Source organism: Dendropsophus ebraccatus, chromosome 5 (assembly GCF_027789765.1).
Source record: "Dendropsophus ebraccatus isolate aDenEbr1 chromosome 5, aDenEbr1.pat, whole genome shotgun sequence".
Classification (NCBI taxonomy): domain Eukaryota; kingdom Metazoa; phylum Chordata; class Amphibia; order Anura; family Hylidae; genus Dendropsophus; species Dendropsophus ebraccatus.
Window position 1 is genome coordinate 141,785,920 of NC_091458.1, and position 25,146 is coordinate 141,811,065.

The following is a 25,146-nucleotide window of genomic DNA, read 5'->3' on the forward strand; positions in this document are numbered from 1 at the left end:
AATGTATAAAGTTTAAGCAAGGGCTGCAAAGACATCGTTAACGAAGTCCATGCAGCCCTTGTTAAAAGATAATCAGGCCGTGGAATAGGCCCAGTAATGCTGCGTTTACACGTAACGATTATCGTGCGAATTTGCGCGATAACGGTCGAATTGGAACGATAATCGTACGTGTATACGCAGCGAACGATCGAACGACGCACGATAAATCTTACATCGTGATCTTTCATCAGGTCAGCAAATCGTCGTTCATCGTACGCGAAAAATTCGCAAATCGTTCCGTGTGAACAGTCGTTCGCCGATTTAACCAATGTGTGAGATAGGCTTAAACGATCGCAGTGCGAATTTTCGTACGATATATTGTACCGTCTAAACGCTGATCGTTATAAAAAAAAAATTGTAAATCCGACATCGCTAATCGTACGATCGGGCCAATAATCGTTACGTGTAAACGCAGCATAATAGGCCCTCGTTTCGTTATTATCGGGCCCCCATTGAACTGTGGAATAACACCCTAAGGGTGCCTTTACACAGAGAGATCTGACCGAAATTTACATCCCCATTGAAGTCAAAGGGGAACATCCTGTGTATAATGCATACTAGAAGTTGCATGTGATTAGAATAATAGCTTCTTTTTTTCCCACAAGAAAGAATACAACTCTAGCCTCATTCATGGGCTATTCCTGGTGTTTGGTATTATAGATTTTTCTAATAAGAAACCTATCCCATTAATAAGGATTGGGCTGTAGTGGACTTTTTTTAACTTCATTGCTTCAACCTTTTTAACTGCAAGTCAGTCTTTAAGGCTATGTTCACGCATGGCGTTTAATAATGCATTTTTTGCTGCATATTGCCGTAAGATTGCGTTATTTTAATGCAATTGCATAATTTGCAGCTTAGTATCAAAATTGCAACAAAAATGCATAAAGTAGTAGTTCATAATTTTTTCTGGTGCCAGAAATTAGTAATTTAAATCTGTAAAAACCCTCCAATCTTCCAGTACTTCAGTTGCTGTATGTCTTGTGGGAAGTGGTGTATAATCTCCAGTCTGACACAGTGCTCTCTGCTGCCACCTCTGCCCATGTCAGGAACTGTCCAGAGCAGTAGCAAATCCCTCCCAAAAAACCTCCCCTGCTCTCCAGACTGGAAATAATAACACTTCCTGCTGGACTTGTAAGTACTTAAAGACTTGAGATTTTTTAATAGAAGTAAATGACAAATTTTTAGCACCAGTTTTTTTTTGTGCACAACCCATTTAACGCTAATTAAATGCCATATGTGAACGTAGCCTTACCAATGCATGTGCTGCCAAATACACAATAATAATCTAGCACAAAAGAGTCAAACCATCACTTTGGTATTGAGCGTAAGCTCATAATGTATACTTTATTTAGCCTAATCACAGAAATAAAAATAAGTCACAACAATAAAATAGTTTTCACAATGAGATACAAATTAACCCTGAAAATATAAAGCACAAGTCTGTGGCAAATGTGGACAAGGTAACATTTTGCCAAACAAAATACAAACGGTATACCAACACCTGTCGGATAACATACACTGCAGGTACTAATGGTGTAATGTAAGGTGCACAATTCAAGCCTTTTTAAAAAGAAACAACAGTGAATGATTTTTTATAAAATTCAACTTGAAAAGAAAAAAAGAAAAAGTTTAAAGCATGCACCTTACAGTTCTTCATTAAATGAAGGAATGACTCCCACAGCTTAGCATAATGAAGCTCTCAATAAGTATATACAGAAAAAAGCTAATCCAGCTTCTAAACATTCAGCTGCACAAAGATTTCTCAGATGTGATTGGTGGAGCCCGGTTTATAGGTATGGGGTTTGCCTCACAATTTACTCATATTCTATAGAGCAAAAATAAAGCTAGTAAGCCTCATGTATCACAACTCTCTAAGGCTAGGTTCACACACAGTATTTGTAGCCAAAACCAGGACGGGGTCAAAAACACAAAAAAAGGGGCAACTCTTTCAATTCTAGATTCTCACTGTCAGTTCCTGGTAGTGGCTGATACATGTAAACCAAGCCAGAAAGGCAATGGACATATATAATTTTCTTGTTTTGCCATAAGCATTAAGATGTTTTATTAGTTCCACAGTCACTGCGACGTCCACCAGAGAGGCTTCTCGTCAGCCTTCCCTTCCTATGCTAAAGAGGCTTCTAAGCTGATTTATGACTAACACCAAATTTAAGTAAGAAGCCTGAAATATCCAGTGACGGACCGCACAAACGTCAGGGCATTGGAAGGCTGGAACGTTTTATAATGTTTTGGCTCTATAGTGAGTAACGGTCTCACAAGGTTCCCATTGCCTTTCACGAAAGGCTGACCTTGTTATCGAGCTCTAAACGGCTGCTACAGGTATCAAGACCAGAGTTTGTCTTTCATCATTTAGATAAAGGCCTAATGTGCTTTACCCAATTCCAAAAGCACATACTTCACCTCTAAATATTTCAACCTACATGGACATTTTGGTTATCCCTTCTCTAAATTAAACTCTGTAGAGTGCGTTCACACATACAGGATCTGCAGCAGATTTAATGGCGCAGATTTGATGGCCCAGAATTGATTTGCTTTGAATCTGTGCCATTAAATCTGCTGCAGATCCTGAACATGTGAACGCACCCTTAGGCTTTCAAGGTGCTGTTAGTTGCCTTGGAAACAGACAACAGGATCTGAGTCAGACATGTGACCCAAATTAACAAAAAAACAACATAGCTCTTCCGTTCATACAATGCACTAAAATGTGTTAAGGGAAATGCAGGTGGCATATATAGATGGAGGAGAAATAGAACTAGAACCAGACAATTGTTTTTAAGTAGAGTTTCTTTTTTTGGTTTTTGCCAATTTTTTTTTTTTTTTTTTAAACACTCTCCTTAGGCTGGATTCAAACATTGTGTTCTCTCTGTGAAGCGCTAGCGATGAGTCCCTGTACTGGAGTGTTTCCCTGCACGGCATGATGTATTAATATCATGCCGGCAGCGGGGAAACTGAATTATCACGCTGCTGTAATGACACAGCGCCACAAACATTCAAACAGTTTTCCAGCAATAATATTAATAAATCATGCCATGCAGGGAAACACTCCAGTACAGGGATTTTCACCGCCCGTGCATCATGGAGCAAACACTGAACGTGTGACTCTACCCTTAGCGTTGTATGAGAATGTATCAAGAGCTCCTGATTAGAGATAAACAAATCACTTCCATCTGCTTATCAGCCGGCTGCCTTTTAACTCAGTGGGTGCCTGGAAAAGCTGGATCCAGTCCTGCAAAACTGGCAGAGAACTTTCCCCAGGACTGGATCCAAGCTTCCTCTTCGTACAGTAGTCTTCTAGTCTGTTAGAAACTATTTGCAATGGCTTTAAAACCTGCTGCGTACACCATAGCTGTTAGAGATCCTTTATCATGGTAATTTGAAATAAGTGCAGCCATTTTGGATCTCACATGTCATGTACAAACCTATTTACCACATGCCATTATAGTAACCTGTAGAATGTGCAACACAGACAAAACTTTAGAGGCTAAGTTGCAGCGAATATTTGTCAAACTGTTACATGCACAAAACTGGAAACAATGGACTTCTACAGGAAACTTGTCTGAATGCACAGAATAGGCATAAGACGACTAGGTGGTCACTCTCGGCAGCACTATCACATGCTTCTTTATAGGTTTCCGAAAACTTTAACTGCTCCTTTTATGTATTTGTATTATCCTCATTCCATCAAATTACTGTCACATGGCAGCGCTGTGCAGGCCACCAGGAATTCATTTGCACCTATGGAAAGTCTGACTGGATTATCCACTTAGTCAGATTTATAGAATAACCTTATATTTCTAGTCTCTTATAGGAGGCTTATACAAGAGAGAATAAGCTGTAATCTAGATGACACCTAAAGTTTAATATCATCCCACCCATGACATCACAGCCTTGAATTCAGACCTTTGCACATCATTTCCCTTTCCAACAGTTTCTGGTGTAAAGCTAGATTCACACGCTGCTTTACTTTAGCATTTTATCACAAATTAATGGTTTGCATCAGATATTGGCAGCATGTTTTACCTGTAAGATCAGCTACAATATCTATACTGGTCATACTTAAAGGGGTTATCCAGCATTAGAAAAACATGGCCACTTTCTTCCAGAGACAACACTACTCATCTCCAGTTTAGGTGTGGTTTGCAATTAAGCTCCACTCAGGTTAATGGAACAGAGCTGCCAAACCTGTACCCAACATGGAGACAAGAGTGATTCTCTGGAAGAAAGTGGCCATTTTTTTAACATTGGATAACCCCTTTAAGAACCATGTGTCTCCCTGATCCTTCATATATCCATCAGCATTTCCATAACACTAAGGTTTCCCAAGCTCCTGAAATGATGAGGGGATGTAACACATCCTTGCTCTTGCTCCCATGGCAGACATTTCCAGTCGACGATCAGGCATAAGTATGGAGGGGGTGCAGAGAAGGCATTTCATCTCTGCACTTGAGCTTAGGTGGGGAATAAAAGCATATATAAAAGTTATGGAGGGATAGGCAAATACATGAAAGGTACCACATCCTTTCTTAACTGCATTAGCAGTTTATCACCCAAATTTCAGCTGTCAATGAGAAGGCAACACATGGTTCCTGTCATATAGCCATCTGTGCGGCCAAAACTTCTGTTACATAGTACAAGCATTTTCCTCACCATTATAACACTTAAATGCATAAAAAAAAAAAAAAAAAACACAGCATGTAGACCTAACATTACTGGTGTCAGGCTACAAGCAGACACTCAAGGCCAATAAGGATCTCCTGAAGCCCAAACATTGTTCTTTCCTCCCCAACCATGGAGCACATTAATGCAGTCTGAATTTCAGATTAATAAAAAAAACAAAAAAAACCACTAGACAAGACCAACCTCACATCCATCAGCAGCACACGGCTAAAACATTATACATCAGCACTTCAGTGTTTTGCTGGAAACAAAGCCAAGATCTTAGTACACTCCTTAGGATCTCCAAGGTTTCAGGTTGCAGATCGGTATACACTTTGTGAGCCAGGGTACTCTGGTGCAGGCTGCTAAACTAAATTAAAGGAGAGTTGCTGTTGGTGCATATAAAACAAACATCCTATGCTTTCCTCTGCACTCCCTGTGTCCTCTTCCACAGCCTCCACTTCGCAGAAAAATGAGTCTTGAAGTCAATCACTGCCTGTTAGGCCGTTCCATCAGAGTCAGTGATTGGCTGAGTGGGCTGTCACTCCTGAGACAAGTTTGTCTCAGAAATGGAGGCTCTACAGTCAGCGAGGAACCACAAAGGGAGCACAGACAGGCAAGGATAACTATTATATGCACCGGCAGCAATATATTTAAGGCCAAGCACTGGACATTTTTTTTTTTTAAACTAATTCACAGTAAGGGTCCATTTACAGAGAAATATTATCTGCCAAAGATTTGAAGCCAAAGCCAGAAAGACAATAAAGAGATCAGGAAAGCCTTAGATTTTTCCTCTTTTCAAATCCATTCCTGCTTTGGCTTCAAATATTTGGCAGATAATCTGTCACTTTTTGTGTAAATGAACCCTAACTTAGGTTGATCTAGCTGTTAGTGAGCCCTTTTTTAGTTGTGGGCAGTGGGCCCTTTTTTAGTTGTGGGCAGTGGGCTTTGGTAGGAAGGGTTGAGGTAACAATATGAACAAAACCAACCAATCACAGCTTAGCTTCCATTTCTCAGATACCTGGTAAAGCCAGGCTGTGATTGGTTACTATAAGCACAAGATTTTCTCTCATCTTAAGAACAACAAGTCTGGGCCAGTCGCTGAGAATAGTGCGCTCTGACTCTGGGGAGGGGGGAACGACACTTACCAAGCCTTGCGCAAATGGAGCAGTTGCCTATAGCAACCAGATTAAATGCTTTCATTTTAAGGTGATATCTGGAAAATAAGAGCTGGAACCTAATCAGTTGCCATGGACGACAACTCCTTTGTTTGCATAAGACTTTATATAACCCCTCCCCCCAGAGAACGTGCACAATTGACAGATTTAGCGCAGCTTATGCCAGTCTTGTCTAGTTTTATCAACCACATTAAAGTGTTAAATCTCCCGCTTCCTAACATGTGAAACCACCCATGTATCCCGATACTTCAGTCCATCTTACCAATCTTACCAGCCATCTTACCAGCCAATCGAAACAAAAAAAAAAAAAAAAAAAAAATCTTAGAGGGAAAGATATATGCATCACCGGCATAAGGTTTAATGTAGAATAGTTTATTTTCTTCCTGTTTAAAGGCCATTGAAAAGCATTTACAGTTTCCCCCAAGTGCAATACAACAAAAAAAGGGGAAAAAAAAGAAAAGAAAAAGAAAGCAGTAACAAAATAAAGCCGCCTTGTCTCCAGGCAACTAAACAAAAGTCATTTTACTGCAACATATACACATTAAATATAGTATACAGTCCATGCAGCTGCACAGCCATGTTAGAGGGGATCCTGGCTCCAGCCATCAGTGCATTACAGTCCATGATTCTCATTCTTTCTAGCCAGATTTGAAGAGGAGAATCGCAACCTGGCCCAAATAAAAATAGATGAAATGCTTTGTCTCATGTGTTACATAGCTGCCAAAGTTTCTGCCGACAATGCAATGCCAGGTCGGGTTGTATTTCTTGTCAAATTCCTGCAATTTAAAAAGGAAAGGCTTTAGTTTTAGCTTGTGGGTGACCAGACCTTCGGTTGTCCGATTCCTCAGCTGATCTACCAATACTACGGACAGGCGTAACGGCAACCATTACTAGTGACCTGTGCAACCTACCTTCTTGATATAAGCTGCAATATCCTTCTCGATGTTATATTTCTCCATAGCTTGTGTGGCACAGTCCACCGCATCCTGCTGCATGTCCTCGGACATATCAGCATTCTTTATCACAGCCTTTCTGTCAGACATGATGCACCTGGAAGAGAAAGTGCCATTACATTCACACAGCGTTCTCCAACGGGAAATCCTAACTCAGCTTTATGTATACATGGTGCCTCATTCATTGACGGCAGCCCACAGCAACCAGTCAGCTTTCACTTTACAGCAATTTAAGAAGTGAAAGCTGAGCACTGATTGGTTGCTAAAGAGTTTAGCTACAGCTGCCCCTTAGCTTTTAGGGAGGCAGAGTAGCCATAGGAATCACAGGTTTACGACACTGTTACAACACATCAGGACAATATATACACCTTCCAAGTACATGGTCTGAACACTGCCCAGGTTTAGACTATACACAATTCCATACATATGAACACCAGATGAGGGGCACAAAGTGCAGAAAGTCACTTTATATGTCCGAGAGGTTTCACGCATTTAACAGCACAAACCAATCTATAGATACTCGTAATGTACAGCATCGACTATCTCCACTCAGTCACAGAGGCATCAGGTAATGATGACGTTAGTTATTCTATGGCCTTCCTGCCAGTGATCCCGCTGAACTCTCCAGGGGAAGCAGCTGCTCACAGGGAACAATGGAAGTTTCTCCATTTGCAGCACACAGAGCATGGCGCCTTTAGGCCTCACTTCCCTATAACAGATTCACGGAAGCTTTTGTAGAGATCAGCCGGCAGCTATATGTAGACAAAGGCCGATGTAGGTCACATGAAGCGCCTGCAGAGCAGTCAGTCACATGGACCATCTCTCTATACAGTCCATGCTGAGGAGAGTGGCCTGGGAGTCCTGATAGAATCACTAATAGCTCATAGCTCAGAGTTTAGCATTATCCTATGGAGAGAGGGGGCCCCAGCCTGCACTATGCACAGGCCCCTCCATATAATAGAGATGATGCAGCTATTACTACATGGAGAGACCCACCCTAACAGCAGAGAACACCAACCACCAGGGCTTCTCCTGTGCATAGAGGACCCCCCAACCTAAGGACTCAGCAAGCACACCAACTATTACTATGTCAGGGCTCCTCCTGCACATGGAGAACCCCACCTCCCTCAGCCTGAGAACTCAGCTAGCACAACAACCACCACATCAGGGCTCCTCCTGCACCCAGAGGACCCCCCCCCCCCCCAACCTAAAGACTCAGCAAGAACACCAACTACCATGTCAGGGCTCCTCCTGCACCTAGAGGACCCCCCCTCCCCCCAGCCAGCACACCAACTACCATGTCAGGGCTCCTCCTGCACCTAGAGGACCCCCCCTCCCCCCAGCCAGCACACCAACTACCATGTCAGGGCTTCTCCTGCACCTAGAGGACCCCCCCTCCCCCCAGCCAGCACACCAACTACCATGTCAGGGCTCCTCCTGCACCTAGATGACCCCCTGCTCCATGGACCCCTAAGCCTGAGGGCTCAGCCAGCACAGCAGCCACCATGTGAGGTCTCTCACCAAGAGGACCCCCGAGCCTGAGGACTCAGCCAGCACAGCAGCCACCATGTCAGGACTCCTCCACAGCCACCATGTCAGGCCTCCTCCTGCACACAGAGGAGGGATCAGCAGTCACTATGGGCGCCACAGCCCGGACAGGGTACACGGGTCAGCCCTGCAGGGGGCGCAGTGTGCAGGCCCCACCGTGCATCCCCACCATCCCTCACCCACGCTTCTATATCTGCAATCTAATAGCGAGCAGCAGGGCTCCGCACCTCATAGAGGACACCCGCCCACCCAGCTCTCTGCGTAGCCCCCCGGCACCTCCACCCACGCCATACAAGTTGCCGCCCAACCTTTGCATAGAGTTGTATGTGGTAAAGCAGCGGCCAGCGCAGGTAGCTCACCTGTCACAGTGTAGCGCAGCCTCTCCGCAAGCTGTAGGTCTCTCTAGACTCGATTAGCGCTCTGACTCTCGCCTTCCCTCTGAAATAGCGGCTCCTCCCCCTGTAGTGGCTCAGCCAACCGCGGCGGCTATTGGTGCAGACTCCGCCTCCCCCAGCACTGCGGGCACTTTCCCCTCGCGCTTCTCTGCCTACATCTTATTGCATCCCACAATGCCGTGAGGAGATTGCAGCTCCCGCCGCCCATTGCACGTTCTCTGTGTGTGTGTACTAGAAATACAGGTACACACACGCATCTGGGTAACTCCTTTCGCACGGTAAAGATATATGCGTTTTTACACGTAAAAGGCCCTGTTCACATTTCGGTTTTGCATCCAGTTAAAACATACTGTTTTATTTGGGTGGGCAAATTCACCATAAAAGCTAGGGTCACACTCAGGGCCCTATCTGCCCTGTGGCAAAATGAAGAGCTCGCCTCAGGCAGCACATTACACAACATTATGGCGGAGATTTATCAAACATGGTGTAAAATGAAACTGGCTCAGTTGCCCCTAGCAACCAATCAGATTCCACCTTTCATTCCTCAGACTGTATGGAAAATAAATCTGAATCTGATTGGTTGCTAGGGGCAACTGAGCTAGTTTCGCTTTACACCATGTTTGATAAATCTCCCCCTGTATGTATGACTGATCACTACAGGACGGGAGCAGGGACTGTGTCTGCTCATTCTGAGGTGTACCACACAAGGGAATATGCGTACAGAAGCCTCCCTGCCCCAGTACTACTGGGCACTGTCAACTGTGGCCTTAACCCCTTAATGAGCCAATTTTCATTTTTGCGTTCTCGTTTTTTCCTCCTCGTGTTTAAAAGGCCATAGCACTTGTATTTTTTCCCTACAGACCTACATGAGCTCTTATTTTTTGCGCCACTTTGCAATGGCAGACTTAAAGGACAAGTCCGGCGAAAATTATTTTTTTATATGTTATTACTTATGGAAAGTTATACAATTTTCTAATGTACATTAATTATGGGAAATGCTCCTATACTGCTATTTCCCTTAATTTAGTGTACCAGGAAGTGTTAGAATTCTCTCAGAAGCAGTGACGTCACGACGAAAGGTGTAATTCCTATGGAGTGTCCAGCAGGGGGCGCACTATATATAGAAGTCAATGAGTACCATTGACTTCTATATATAGTGCGCCCCTGCTGGACACTCCATTGGAATTACAATGGATGTGTATGTAATGTAATATACAGTGTTTTTGATTGAATACATTTATGAAATACTTTGGGGAGCAAGTGTCCTTGCTCCCCAGAGTATTCCATAAATGTAAGCAATCAGTACATCACAGTAAGCACGCCGCTACCGAAACGCCCACCGCTGCCGCCACTGCCGCCGCTGTGGACTACTCTCCCCACCTGCTCATAGCATGTGCAGGTGATAGGAGAGTAGTAGCTGGGTTATATGGCTGAGATCGCCGCCGCGATGCCGCGCAGGGGGAGCCGCTCATCACTGCAGCCCCCTCCGCTCCCCCCTCCTGCTGCTTCCTTACTCTATGTGATAGCTGACTTCCTGCCGGGCCGCCGCTCTCCGTTCACACGTGCCAGCGGCCGGGCAGGAAGTCAGCTATCACATAGAGTAAGGAAGCAGCAGGAGGGGGGAGCGGAGGGGGATGATAGCTGCAGTGATGAGCGGCTCCCCCTGCGCGGCATCGCGGCGGCGATCTCAGCCATATAACCCGGCTACTACTCTCCCATCACCTGCACATGCTATGAGCAGGTGGGGAGAGTAGTCCACAGCGGCGGCAGTGGCGGCAGCGGCGGGCGTTTCGGTAGCGGCGTGCTTACTGTGATGTACTGATTGCTTACATTTATGGAATACTCTGGGGAGCAAGGACACTTGCTCCCCAAAGTATTTCATAAATGTATTCAATCAAAAACACTGTATATTACATTACATACACATCCATTGTAATTCCAATGGAGTGTCCAGCAGGGGCGCACTATATATAGAAGTCAATGGTACTCATTGACTTCTATATATAGTGCGCCCCCTGCTGGACACTCCATAGGAATTACACCTTTCGTCGTGACGTCACTGCTTCTGGGAGAATTCTAATACTTCCTGGTACACTAAATTAAGGGAAATAGCAGTATAGGAGCATTTCCCATAATTAATGTACATTAGAAAATTGTATAACTTTCCATCAGTAATAACATATAAAAAAATTATTTTCGCCGGACTTCTCCTTTAATCTTTGCATAAAATACGCTGGGAAAACAGAAAAACATTATATACGCGGTGAAATTGAAAAAAAAAAAAAAGCAATTCTTTTTATTTGGGGGGGGGGGGGGCGTTATTTTTACGCCATTCGTCTTATGGTAAAACTGACATATATGTTCCTCAAGTTGATAAGATTAAAACAATATGCAACTGGCATAACTTTTACATTATTTGATGGCTTTTAAAAAAATCAAACCTTTTACAGAAAATAAACGTCCCTTAAAATTGCTCTATTCCCAGCTTTATAACGCTTTTATCCTTTGGTCTATGGGGCTGTGTGCAGTGTCATTTCCATAATCTGTTCTTTCTATCGATACCTTGATTGCTTATATGCGTTTTTTTATCGCTTTTTATTACAATTTTTCTTGATTTGATGCAACCAAAAGTGCGAAATTTTGCACTTTGGCTTTTTTTTATGCTCACGTCGTTTACCGTGCGAGATCAGGACTGGAAAAATGTAATAGTTCGGGCAATTACACATGCGACAATACCAAACATTTATTTATTTTTATTTATAAAATGGGAAAAGGGGGGGGATCAGACTTTTTATTAGTGGAGGTTTTTTTTTTTTTTATTCATAGAAACACTTTTTTTTTTAAACTTGTACAGTAATTAGAAGTCCCCCTGGGTGACTTCTAATATACTATAGCTACACTGATCCCTCATAGGGATCGGTGTAGTATGCTTTATACAGCACCAATCAATGAAATTGGTGTTCTGTTGGTCTGGTGTGCTGCAGACCAGATCAATAGAATAGCGAGCCGGGATCAGCGCTCCCTAGGGACGAGATAGCGTAAATGTACATCATCCATCGTTAAGGGATTAAAGGGGAACTTCATATAGGGAAAATGACTTTCTATTACAAAATACACTGAAAGTTCTATAGCTGTCTCTATAAAATGTGTTACTGTGTCTGCGCACACACTGTCATGTGTTTTGTGATTACGGAGGAATCATGATGCTGGGAGCTCCGAAACAGTTGAAATCTTCATGCTACTTTACTGACATACCTATGGATAGGGTATTGTATAGAGGTGGGAAGGGTGCTAGAAGGTGTGTGGAGCCTAAAATGTTTATTCAGTAGATTCTGCTGGGGACAAGTCATGATTAAAAGTCTTCATAATGGCCGGGACTAGAGCTGAGTAAATCTACAGTAGGAACAAAGTGAATCGCTTAGTTCCTATCTGCATTCTGCTTATCAGGCTGTGGGGCTTTGAAGTCTGCTCTTCTCCGTGCATCTTTTTTCCAGGTGCTTGGAAAAGATGAATCCGGTCCTGGAAAACTGGACTGGACTTAAAAGCCCACAACCTAATGAGAATGCAGATATAGGTACAAAGGGATTTGCTTAGTTCCTACAGTAGATTTGCTCATCTCTAGCCGGGACAAAATGCAGATGAAAAGGGAAAGTGAACAGCTCTGATAAGCGAAGATGCCCCCTGTGAGTCACTGGAAGTAACTGTACCCTAATAACTACACTGCCACTATTAAAGGAGTAATGCTGGTGATTTTTGTTCAGTAGTAGTCCTTGTGGTACTTTTCAATGGTAACATAGTCAAGATGTAAGAAGGAGGAGAAGATCCACAGCGTCCAAAAAAAGTTTTGTTGTCTTTATTATGAGGCATATAAAAAGTTACAAAAGATAAAAACATAGGCCTACATGTTTCGGGGAAACACACCCCCTTGATCACGGCAGTACAGACTTTCACAGAATAGTCAAGATGTAGCAGTATTATTTATCCTTTCTGTAAGTGGTATACGCGGGCCACTGTAAGCGGTATAAGTCGGGCTTTGTAAGCAGTATAAGCAGGCCTCTCCAATGCCAGGGCTGCATTTTAGTCCCAGTCCAGTCCTGGTTTCCTGGTTGACATCATGCTTAGGTCTTCTTTAAGCTGGCTTGGTCTTTCTAATGCTGCGTTTACACGGAACAATTATCGTGCCAATGTCATACGCGTAAACGCAGCAAACGATCAAGCGACGAGCGAGAGATTGTTCATTTTGATCTTTGAACATGTTCTCAAATCGCCGTTGGTCGTTTGCAAAAAATTCGCAGATCATTCCGTGTAAACAGTCGTTCACCAATTTAACCTATGTGCGACATAGGCTTAAGCGATTGCAAAACGATTTTTCCATACGATATATCGTTCCGTCTAAACGCTGATCGTTATGGAAAAAAAATTGTTACTTCAAAATCGTTAATTGTACAATCGGGCGAATTACACTGGCCAACATTCTTTCAAAAGTTGTTTGGTTCCGAAATAAAATTAGCCATTTCTTAATGATTTTTATGTGCTGAATTCAAATATCACAAGGAAAAATGTTAATTGGCTCTAGTTTCTATGATATGGAAGAGTTCTCATGTTACTGTTTTGTGAATTGTATAGAATACAGTATAATAGCCGACATATTTATTACTTCTGCAATCATAAGGAAGCAAGGTTACTGTTCATAAACTTTTGAAATATATTCATAGGAAACTTAGTTCTATCTGAAATCAACTACAATTTACAGGCAGATCTAAGAATTTTTACAAATTATTTATGTTTATTGAACTCTGGAATGTCGCTCCTTATTCAATGGCTACTCTGTGCATTTACACGTGTTTTTTGTATTCATACATGGGATTGTCTCTGATATCTGTCCAACAGTTATCTGCAAGCATAGATGGGTTCCATTGAGGCTAGGTTCACACTGCGTTTTTGCAATCCGTTTTTGCAAAAAACGGATGAAAAAAATGGATGCATTTGTGTGCATCTGTTTTGATCCATTTTTCCATTGACTGACAGTACTTTTGTGTTCGTCAGAAAAACGGATCCATTTTGATCCGTTTATTTTTTTATAATGGAAGTCAATGGAAGAACGGATGCACACAAATGCATACGTTTTATTCATCCGTTTTTTGAAAAAAAAATAGGATTTCAAAAACGCAGTGTGAACCTAGCCTTACCCTGATACCTTTTTTCCATATTGGTCATTCTAATGGTGCGTTTACACGTAACGATAATTGGCCCGATCGTACAATTAACGATGTCGGAGTAACGATTTTTTTTTCATAACGAGCAGCGTTTAGACGGTACGATATGTCATACGGAAAACTCGTTTTGCGATCGTTTTGCGAACGCTTAAGCCTATCTCACACATTGGTTAAATCGGCGAATCTTGAAAATTACAGCCAATTTCTAAATTTGAACATCATTTTTTATTTCAGCACCCCAAAATTAGTTAAGATCAACTGTTGTCATGTCAGAACCTTTTTGTCCGTTGAACAGTGTTATCGCTCTGTGTAAACGCAGCATTAGCCTTTCTGTCTTCCACACTAGGGGGGAGATTTATCAAAGGGTGTAAAATTTAGACTGGTGCAAACTGGCCACAGCAACCAATCACAGCTCCTCTTTCCTTTCACCAGAGCTGGAAGCTGAGCTGTGATTGGTTGCTGTGAGCAGTTTGCACCAGTCTAAATTTTAAACCCTTTGATAAATCTCCCCCTAGTAATTGATTTGTTGGAGTCCAGGTATACAGGACATTGTTGCAGAGAAACAAGCTATTGGTCTTATGGTGCGTTTACACGTAATGACTATCGTGCGAATTTGCGCGATAACGATCGAATTCGAACGATAATCGTACGTGTAAACGCAGCGTACGATCAAACGACGAACGATACATCGCTCATTTTGATCTTTCAACATGTTATCAAATCGTCGTTCGCAAAAAATTCGCAAATCATTCCGTGTGAACAGTCGTTCGCCGATTTAACCAATGTGTGAGATAGGCTTAAGTGTTCGCAAAACGATCGCAAAACGAATTTTCCGTACGATATATCGTACCGTATAAACGCTTCATGTAAACGCACCATTATAGAGATCATTGAGGCGCTGTCCAGTCTTGATTCTATCACCCAGGACAAACTTTCTGTTTCAATATATTTATTGGATTTTTAACATATTTTTAGAGACAGTTGTAAACCATGAAGCAGTACAACATCGATATCCAACAAAGAACAGGAAAATGTAACAATAAACAATAGACACAGTAAAGCAGAGAATATCGCAGGTACACACTACAGAGACATGCTATATGTTTATAATTGCAAGGTATAAATAGCAGGTTTCAGTAGGTATTATGCTATATAGGTAGCTAATAATAAGCAGGTAGATAGCTGACCACCACGGTCAGTCTTTTTAAATGACATAACTAAATTTCGTTGTGTGTGTAACAAGAACACAGATTATAAGTAAGATTATAAGTAGAAATGTAGGGTGTGATAATGCAAGCAGACTATCATTAAGGTGTGGTAAAGCGTAAAACAAGTGAGAGCTATTACTCCAGTATGATGCTGTTATGGTTGCTTAAGAAATATGGCCTCAAAAAGCTGGGTGTAATTAAACATAGAGCAGACCAAAGAAAAAGCATATACATGGCTGCTTATATACAACTATAGATATTGTGAAATGATAGCGTTCTGTCTCTTGACAAACTTTCTAATGGTGTATCCTCTACAACTTCTTTACTGCAAAGCATCATCCACATGATGTATGCCTGAATTAATTCAGTCAGCTGGAAGGATTTCACTAACACATTGCTTGTCTTCTGACCACAGTGGATGATTTTCATCTATATTTTGTGGCAGGGTACAGAAAAAGGATACCAGCCCTTTCTTCAGAGAGCCTTGCTTAGTCTGGCCTCTCCCCACTGACGTATCTGGCACAGTTAACCCTGCCAGGAGTACTGACCCCACTAGCTTAGCTCAATGGATCACCAAGACACGCAGGCTCCCTCACCGCGTCAAGGTGAAGGGACCAAGAGGGAGACCTTCCACCCTAAACCCAATTACCCATGCCAAATTTACTTTTCCTTTGCTAAAACCCACCTAGGCCTAGGCCCACCCAGCCACCTAACACAGACCCGCACGGAGTGTGGTGTCTCACTGTGGGTGTTGCTATTCTTTACACCCTTCGTAAAAGTCTGTACTTGTCTGTGATCTCACTATAGCTGTTGTATTACTAAAGATGACCACTAGATGTCGCTATAGTGTGTAACTAAGGTCTAGAACAGTGGTGTCAAACTCAAATACACAGTGGGCCAAAATTAAAAAATTCGACAAAGTCGTGGGCCAACCTTGATAATTATTGAAGCTCGAATGCGGCGGTCCTGGCACTGTCAGTGGTGTGCATCTCCCTCCGCTGTGCACTGTGATAAATGACATGATAAATTGCTATGATGTGATTAAACCCCAACCCATGTAATAGCCAACCCCTCAATATTACCTCATGTAGTAGCCAACCCAACCAAAATTTCCCGACATAGTCTCATAGTCTCTTATATAGTAGCCAGCCCTCCCCAATAGTCTCCTATAGTAGCCAGCCCTCCCCAATAGTCTTCTATAGTAGCAAGCCCTCCCCAATAGTCTCCTACAGTAGCCAGCCCTCCCTAATAGTCTCATAAAATAGCCAGCTCTCCCCTGTAGTCTCATATAGTAGCCAGCCCTACCCCATAGTCTCATATAGTAGCCAACCCTCCCCCATAGTCTCATATAGTAGCCAGCCCTCCCCAGTAGTCTCATATAGTAGCCAGCTCTCCCCATAGTCTGTTATATAGTAGCCAGCCCTCCCTCATAGTCTCTTATATAGTAGCCAGCCCTCCCCAGTAGACTCATATACTAGACAGCCTTCCACAGTAGTCTCATATAGTAGCTAGCCCTCTCCAATAGTCTTGTTTATAGTAGCCAGCCCTCCCCAGTAGTCTTATATAGTAGCCAGCTCTCCCCATAGTCTCTTATATAGTAGCCAGCCCTCCCCCATAGTCTCTTATATAGTAGACAGCCCTCCCCCATAGTCTCTTATATAGTGGCCAGCCCTCCCCTGTAGTCTCATATAGTAGCCAGCCCTCCCCAGTAGTCTCATATAGTAGCTAGCCCTCCCCAGTAGTCTCATATAGTAGCCATGGCGGGCCAGATGTAATTCAAACTCTGAATTGCCTGGTGGGCCAAAAATAATGGCACCGCGGGCCAGATTTGGCCCGCAGACCAGAGTTTGACATGACTGGTCTAGAAGCTGCACAGCTGAAGTATACTAAAGGGTTATTGTTTGTCTCTGTACCAGATTCTGTTATCCAGTGGGATTTATCCTTTCTTCTGTCCTATTCTTTCTTTTCTATCCTGTTTCTCTATTGCACTCTTTTCACCTAACCACAGGGCGCTACACACACATGCTGGACAGGAAGGAGAGGACCCTCCAAGTCAGTGTTAGTCCTTAGTCAGTGCCCCGCATGGGTAGGACGCAGAACAGCCAGCTCTCACAACACTCTGTATGATGCCCTTCAGAAGAGGACTAGCCTACAGATAACCTCAACCCACGCCGAGGAATAGGAATCAGTACAGGGCAGGACAGTCTCCGCAGAAAAGCCAAAGAGCTAGGAACTGATCCGGGTAGAGCAAAGTTACTAAAAAGGTCGATGAACTCCATCTCGCAGCGCAGGTGTACTTAGGAAACCCTGACCATTCCGCTCAACTCAGGTAACAGGGTTTGGGACCTGTGTCACCCATCAGTAAAGTTCAGCCAAAGCTAGTGGGCATAAGGTGGTGTAAAGACTATAAGAAAGGTTAAAACGCAGGCACAGGTTGTTTCCTCTTCTTCTACAAGTATTCTTCTAAGCACTCCAACTTCCCAGCAGAGCACATTACTAATTGGGTTGAGACTTTCACGGCCCCCTCCTCTCTACTACCTCAGTACAACCTTATCAACTCCACTACATCCTGCTCAGCACTTATCCCACAGATCTGGTGGTTCTATGTATGTGTATTTATTTGAACTATACCAAGTGTTCCTGAAGATTCGTTGTATTCCCTGCTGCACATTAACGAGTAGTAAACCAAGTCAAATTTATTACAGAGTCTGTGATTACTGGCTACCACCTGCACAGCACTACACTGCAACCTTGGGACATTTCCCCTATCTGTGGGTGGTGGGTCCTACCACTATTCGGGAGGGTTACTATACCACTCTGACCACCCGTGACTACACTATCTCAAGGGACCCTGCAGCAACCCGACAGGACACCGACCACAGGGGAAAAGGGTACAACCGGCCTTATCTTCTTAAAGCAGGTGTGCCATCACACCTGTGTGCCCACTAGGTACTGGCGTCATGTGACAAAACCCTAAAGGTCCGGCTGTATCTCGGCAATCCTCAAGAAGTGGTGTCACTTCCACCTGGCAAATGACCGGCCGTCCCGCCGCTACAACATCATCCGGGGGCTCACCACACCGAGGTCTTCCTAGACCTGGGCCCACCCAAGCCCCCAGGTTTGCATAAAATCTTTGAGATAGATGCTATCCCCCCATAATAGAATTTAACCCCTTAGGGACCGAGCCTATTTGGGCCTTAATGACCAGGCTCATTTTTCAAAATCTGACCTGTCTCACGCTTATAGCTCAGTGATGTTTAAACGTATGCTAGCGATTCTGAGACTGTTTTTTCGTAACATATGGTACTTTATGTTAGTGGCAAAATGTGGTCACTGTCTTGTGTGTTTTTTTGTGAAAAACATCAAAATATCATGAAAAATTTGCACTTTACGACTTTTGAAATTCATTGCTTCTAAAAAAAGAAAGTCACATGACAAAAATTAGTTAGTAAGTCACATTATCAATATGTCCTCTTTATTCTGATTTTATTTCGTAAACATATTTCATTTTTTTGGGGTGTTACGGGGCTATGTATCAGCAAATTATCAAATTTTCATGAAATTTCCAAAACTGATTTTTCTTTAGGGACCAGTTTTTTTTTAATTAGATTTAGGAGGCTTGTATACTGGAAACCCTCATAAGTGGACCCATTTTGGAAACTAGACACCTTAAAGGATTAATTTAGGGGTATAATGAGCATTTTGACCCTACAGGGGCTGGAGGAAAATATTCACCATTAGGCCGGAAAAAAATGGAAAATAGTGAAAATAGAAATTTTCCAATAATATATGTGTTAACCCCTTCAAGACCAAGCCTATTTGCACCTAAAAGACCAGGCTCATTTTTCAAAATCTGACCTGTCTTACTTTATGCGCTTATAGCTCAGTGATGCTTTAACGTATGCTAGCGATTCTGAGATTGTTTTTTCGTCACATATGGCACTTTATATTAGTGGCAAAATTTGGTCACTACTTTGTGTGTTTTTTGTGAAAAACATCAAAATATCATGAAAAATTAAAAAAATTAGCATTTTATGAACTTTGAAATTCTCTGCTTCTAAAAAAAGAAAGTCGTATCACATAAATTAGTTACTAAGTAACATTACCGATATGTCCTCTTTATTCTGGCTTCATTTCATAAACATATTTTACTTTTTTAGGGTGTTACAAGGCTTAGAAATTTATCAGCAAATTACTACATTTTCGTAAAAGTTTCCAAAACTGATTTTTTTAGGGACCAGTTCTTTTTTTAAGTTGATTTAGGAGGTTTGTATACTGGAAACCCCCATAAGTGACCCTTTGGAAACTACACACCTTAAAGAAATAATCTAGGGGTATAATGAGCATTTTAACCCTACAGGGGCTGGAGGAAAGTATTCACCATTAGGCTAGGTTCACACTATGTAACTGTGCGGCTGTATTTGCGGCTGTAATTGTGCGGCGGTATTTTTGGTGGTTCATGCGTACGCTGGAAAGTATAGGATATACGGCTGCACAGTGCACACTATGTATGAATCTACGGCCCTATCGTAAACGGACCCGTAAAAAATGAACAAGACCATTGTTTGCGGCTGGACATGCGGCCGTGGATTGACAGGCGGTCCGTACGGAGTACTTCAAAAATAGCCGGCAATGATGCCGCATGCCGATGCCTCTAATAGTTAATATATTAAATTAATTAAACACATTTTCTTTGTAATAAAGTCCCTTTCGTTGTTCAATAATTTAATTCTAACGAATCCATCATTGTGCAATTAAATATACTGTCAAAAAATAAATATATATATAAATATACATTTATTTATATATATATTTATTTTAACAGTATATTTAATTGCAAAATGATGGATTCTTTAGAATTAAATTATTGAACAACGAAAGGGACTTTATTACAAAGAAAATGTGTTTTATTAATTCAATATATTAACCATGAGAGGCATCGGCATACTGCAGAGGATCGCAAACCCCGGTAATAGCAATTCATGTAAACTGTTTTCCTGCTTTCCCAGATGCATCCAGAGGTGTTTGCATCACTTTCTTAAGATTTTATTTGTTATTTTTAGTTGAACCAGATTTCCAAGTAAATGACCGTATGTTTTCAGCCGCATGTCTATTTTTTCCCACGGCCGTAGTTTCATCCGCACATTTACAACCGCATAAAAAATACAGCCGCACAGTTACATAGTGTGAACCTAGCCTTAGGCCGTAAAAAAAATGAAAAATAAAAATTTTCCAATAATATATACGTTTAGATTAAAATTTCTAATTTTCAAAAGGAACATGAGAGAAAAAGCACCCCAAAATTTGTAACGCAGGTTCTCTTGAGTACTACGGTACCCCATATGTGGGCGTAAACCACTGTATGGGCACACAGCAGGGCTCAGAAGGAAGGGAGCGCCAATTAGCTTTTCCATTGCAGATTTTGCTGAAGAAGTTTCCGAGCGCCAGGTGCATTTGCAGTGCCCCTGTAGTGTCAGCAGAGAGAAAACCCCCCATAAGTCACCCCATTTTGGAAAGTGCACCCCTCAAAGAATTCATCTTGGGGTAGGATGAGCATTTTGACCCCACAGGTGTTAGAGGAAAGTATTCAAAATTAGACAGTAAAAATGAAAAACTCAAATTTTTCAAACATTATGTTTCTTTAGTTTGAAATTTCTCAATTTCACGAGGAACAAGAGAAAAAAGTACCCCAAAATTTGTAACGGAGGTTCTCCTGAGTAAAAAGGTACCTCATATGTGGGCATAAAACACTGTATGGGCACACAGCGGGGCTCAGAAGGAAAGGAGCGCCAATTAGCTTTTTTAATGCAGATTTTCTGAAGAAGTTTCTGAGCGCCAGGTGCGTTTGCAGTGCCCCTGTAGTGTCAGCAGAATAGAATCCCCCAAAAGTCACCCCATTTTGGAAAGTACACCTCTCAAAGAATTCATCTTGGGGTAGGATGAGCATTTTGGCCCCACAGGTATTAGAGGAAAGTATTCAAAATTGGCCAGTAAAAATGAAAAACTTGAATTTTTCCAATAATATGTTGGTTTAGTTTGAAATTTTTAAATTTCACAAGGAACAGGAGAAAAAATGTACCCCAAAATCTGTAACGCAGGTTCTCCTGAGTAAAACGTTACCTCATATGTGGGCATAAACCACTGTATGGGCTTACAGCAGGGCCCAGAAGGGAAGGAGCGCCAATTTACTGGAGCAAAACCGCAGCTAGTGATAGTTATTAGAATAGTGCAGTTACTAAAATAAAAAAAAAATGAGATTACAGGTAAGGTGGGGTGGTTACGGACAGTCTGGGGTGGTTACGGGTAATCTGGAGGTGGTTACGGGCAGTCTGAGGTGGTTCCGGGTAATCTGGAGGTGGTTACGGGCAACCTGGGGTGGTTACGGGTAATTTGGGGTGGATACGGTCAACATGGGGTGGTCACGGGCAAGCTGCTGTGGTTACGGCAACTTGGGGTGGTTACGGGCAACGTGGGGTGGATCCGGACAACCTGCTGTGGTTACAGACAATCTAGGGTGGTTACAGGCAACCTGCTGTGGTTACGGGCAACATGGGGTAGTTCCGGACAATCTGGGGTGGTTACGGACAATCTGGGGTGGTTACGGATAAACTGAAGTGCTTATAGGTAATCTGAGGTGGGTACCTGTAATCTGGCGTGGTTACGGGCAATCTGAAGGGGGTCACTGGCAATTTGGGGTGGTTAGAGGCAAAGTGCGGTGGTCAGAGGCAAGGTGCGGTGGTCAGAGGCGACGTGCGGTGGTCAGAGGCAAGGTGCGGTGGTCAGAGGCAAGGTGCGGTGGTCAGAGGCGACGTGCGGTGGTCAGAGGCAAGGTGCGGTGGTCAGAGGCAACCTGCGGTGGTCAAAGGCAAGGTGCGGTGGTCAGAGTCAACCTGCGGTGGTCGCGTGCAATTTGGGGGGTTACATGTAATCTGGCATGCTTACGGGCAACCTGGGGTGGTTATGCGCAACCTGCGGTGGTTACGGGCAACCTGGGGGGGTTACAGACAATCTAGAATTGTTACGGATAGACTGAAGTGCTCATAGGTAATCTGTGGTGGGTACATGTAATTTGGGGTGGTTACAGGCAATCTGGGGTGATTACGGACAATCTGGAGGGGGTCACTGGCAACGTGCGGTGGTTACGGGCAACGTGCGGTGGTTACGGGCAACGTGCGGTGGTTACGGACAACCTGGGGTGGTTACGGGCAACCTGCGGTGGTTACGGGTAATCTGGGGGGGTTAGGGGTAATTTGGGAGTAAACTGCAATTATTACTATAATAAAAAGTGTGTGTTTTATTTTTTTGTATGTTTGTCACTTTTTGTACTTTATACATTCATTTTCACTATATTACTGTGATTACTGTGATATTTTCTATCACAGTAATCATAGTTCAGTGACAGAGACCAAATTGGTCTCTGTCACTTTAAATTTTCAGAGTTGGCTGGTTCTGGAGCGCATGCGCACTTCATAACCAGCCAGGACGGGGGCGTGGCCTGGTAATGGTGCCGAGCGGACGCACTTAGTCTGAGCTCTGTTCTGCCGTCAGCCCGGAGCCTGCACAGAAGCCTTCACCAGCCGGGAAAACAGTGCCCATATGCCGGGCAAGCCCCGCAAACGGCCCCCGCACTCACCTGCAGCTATACCAGTCCGGACACGCAGTTGAATCCGGCACTTCTTCTCCTCACAGCCGCCGCGTGGTCAAAGCAAGATGGCCGCCCGCTCCGGCAACTCCCCGGCAGGCTCCACAGGGGACCGCAGCCTCCCCCTCCCCTACTCTATCCCAGGATTACCCCCCACTGCTGAGGGTCGCAGGGTCCCAGGATCCCTCGGACACTGTTCAGGGACAGGCAGTTTCCCCTGCTCGAGTAGGCAATACCCAGCAGCTCCTACCCCCTCCCTCCCCCTCTACACTGGGTGTGGATCTCCTCACACTGCAGGCTCACATGGCAGCCATGCCCACTAAGGCTGATATGGAGGGATATTTCACAAGGATGGAAGCAGTTTGCCAAGCTGAAATAAGATCCTTAAAAGAGGACATTGGGTCTCTATCTTTTACTGTACAAACGCTGGAGCAGACTACAGCAGACCTGCAAACAGCTCAGCTTTCACAACAGCAGCAGCTAGACATACACTCCCACCAAATTCAAGCTTTATTTGACATGGTTAATGATGTGGAAAATAGGAATCGCCGCAATAACATCAGGGTGATGGGGATCCCTGAGCCACCGGACATCATGCCGACCCTTCAAGGTATATTTAACGGTCTCTTGGGGAGACAGCCAACGGCTCCGCTGGACATTGATCGTGCTCTCAAGACTCTGGGCCCTCCTAGCTCTGACCCTGATAGACCTCGAGACATAGTGTGCAGAATCCATTACTTCCAGGTGAAGGAAGATATTATGCGCAAAGCCAGGGAGGTAGGCTCAGTGGATTTTGATGGAGCGACGGTGATACTTCTCACTGACTTGTCACGTACTACACTGGCCAAGCGCAGAGCCCTGCGTCCACTGCTTGCTGCACTCAGAGACAAGGGACTGCAATACACTTGGGGCTACCCTTTCCAGCTACAGATACGGATAGACAATCGCATGTTCCACTTGCGAACTCCAGCTGACCTACCCCAGCTTCTAGAGGACCTGCATCTACCTGCGGTCAATATCACCGACTGGCTGCCCCTTCCTCCTTTGCAGCAGCGGATCCCCCGCAGAAGTGCCGGAGCTGCTTTCAGCCCTCCGCCGAGCTGGAGACGGAGACGCCGCTCCTCTGATCGAGGCCCGACCAGACCCGAGGACTGATAATCTTTCTCCTTACTATTTTCAGGGACTGCTGCCCTCGTGATCAGGCGGTGTGGTTGGGAGTATATTATCACACTTTGGGTTTGGTTGATGATTATATTGCTGGTCGCTATTTTGTTATATGCCTTACATTTTCTGCCATATGACTCTGCGTTATAAGCTGCCCACCTCACTTGTTATGTCTATGGAGTGAACCAGCATAAAGTCCTTGTTGGTCATAGGAGATTTTTTGCTCACTGTGATTCTGCAATGTGCCTTAGGGAGGGGGCGTAACCCGCTCTTCTCTTGGGTGCTAGTTTACACTGTATGCTCTCTCCTTCTCCTCATCCCACTTTCCTTTTCCTGTCCCCCCCTCCCTCACCCCCCCTGGACCATGAACCCGATCTTCTCCCCCTCCCGGCCCCACCCTCCCTTCCCCCTCCCCATCCATAGTGCGCGGCCCACTGCGGGTTGCGTTTGTCCACACACTGATTGCACTGTTTTCTCCCCGCCATCTGTTTTTTGGCCGGTTATAGTAGCTGCAGGTTCTGGGAGACGGGATCTCGATTTCCGTGTCGACACATTCCCAGTCACTTCTCCAGCTAGGTTTTGCAATGGGGTATATAGACCTACCGTTGCCATCACCTTTTCTTCCCTTGGCCCTTAGTGGACTGAGGCGGACAGTCTGTCTATAGTTCTGTCCTTCTACTCTTTTCTGAAGGCTCTTGCGTTCAGCTCTCTGTCTTTGTTTTCTACAAATTCTTTCTTTTTCTCTCTTATTCTTTTGCTGTTCAGCCCTCTCCTTGGGTCTTTCTTCCTGTCCTTCCCCCACCCTCCCTTTACTCCACCCCCACCTCCCAATCCCTAGGACCATATTCAACAGGTTAGCTGAGATGACCTCTCTAAAGGTCACCTCGTTGAACATTAGGGGTTTTAACAAGCCGAAGAGGCGATCTCAACTCCTATACCACATGCACAAACAGCGGGCCCATATCCTGTTATTACAGGAAACTCATTTCAAAACTGGCTATGTCCCGGGCATGCCAACCAGGTATTTCTCTCAGTGGTACCACAGCACAAATCCCGAAGCCAAGACTAAAGGCATCAGCATCGGCATCCACAAATCCTTGCCGGCAACGGTACTCGACACGCTAGCAGA

General features: G+C 43.9%; 1 protein-coding gene across 1 annotated transcript; it reads right to left on the reverse strand.

Annotated features, from left to right (window-relative positions):
• Nucleotides 1-6,242: 6,242 nt before the first annotated feature.
• On the reverse strand, nucleotides 6,243-8,855 carry LOC138793146 (dynein light chain 2, cytoplasmic). Its single transcript, XM_069971494.1, has 3 exons — nucleotides 8,752-8,855; nucleotides 6,803-6,941; nucleotides 6,243-6,667 (listed from the first exon to the last, which is right to left on the reverse strand). Exons 2-3 carry the CDS (start codon nucleotides 6,932-6,934, stop codon nucleotides 6,530-6,532), a joined length of 270 nt encoding a protein of 89 aa, XP_069827595.1. The 5' UTR covers nucleotides 6,935-6,941; nucleotides 8,752-8,855; the 3' UTR covers nucleotides 6,243-6,529.
• Between the last annotated feature and the right edge of the window lie 16,291 nt (nucleotides 8,856-25,146).

Coding starts and splice junctions, on each gene's coding strand:
- LOC138793146 (XM_069971494.1), bottom strand. CDS start 6,934: ATGTCTGACAGAAAGGCTGTGATAAAGAATGCTGATATGTCCGAGGAC. Junction 6,668..6,802: donor TTGCAGCTTATATCAAGAAG/GTAGGTTGCACA, acceptor TTTAAATTGCAG/GAATTTGACAAGAAATACAA.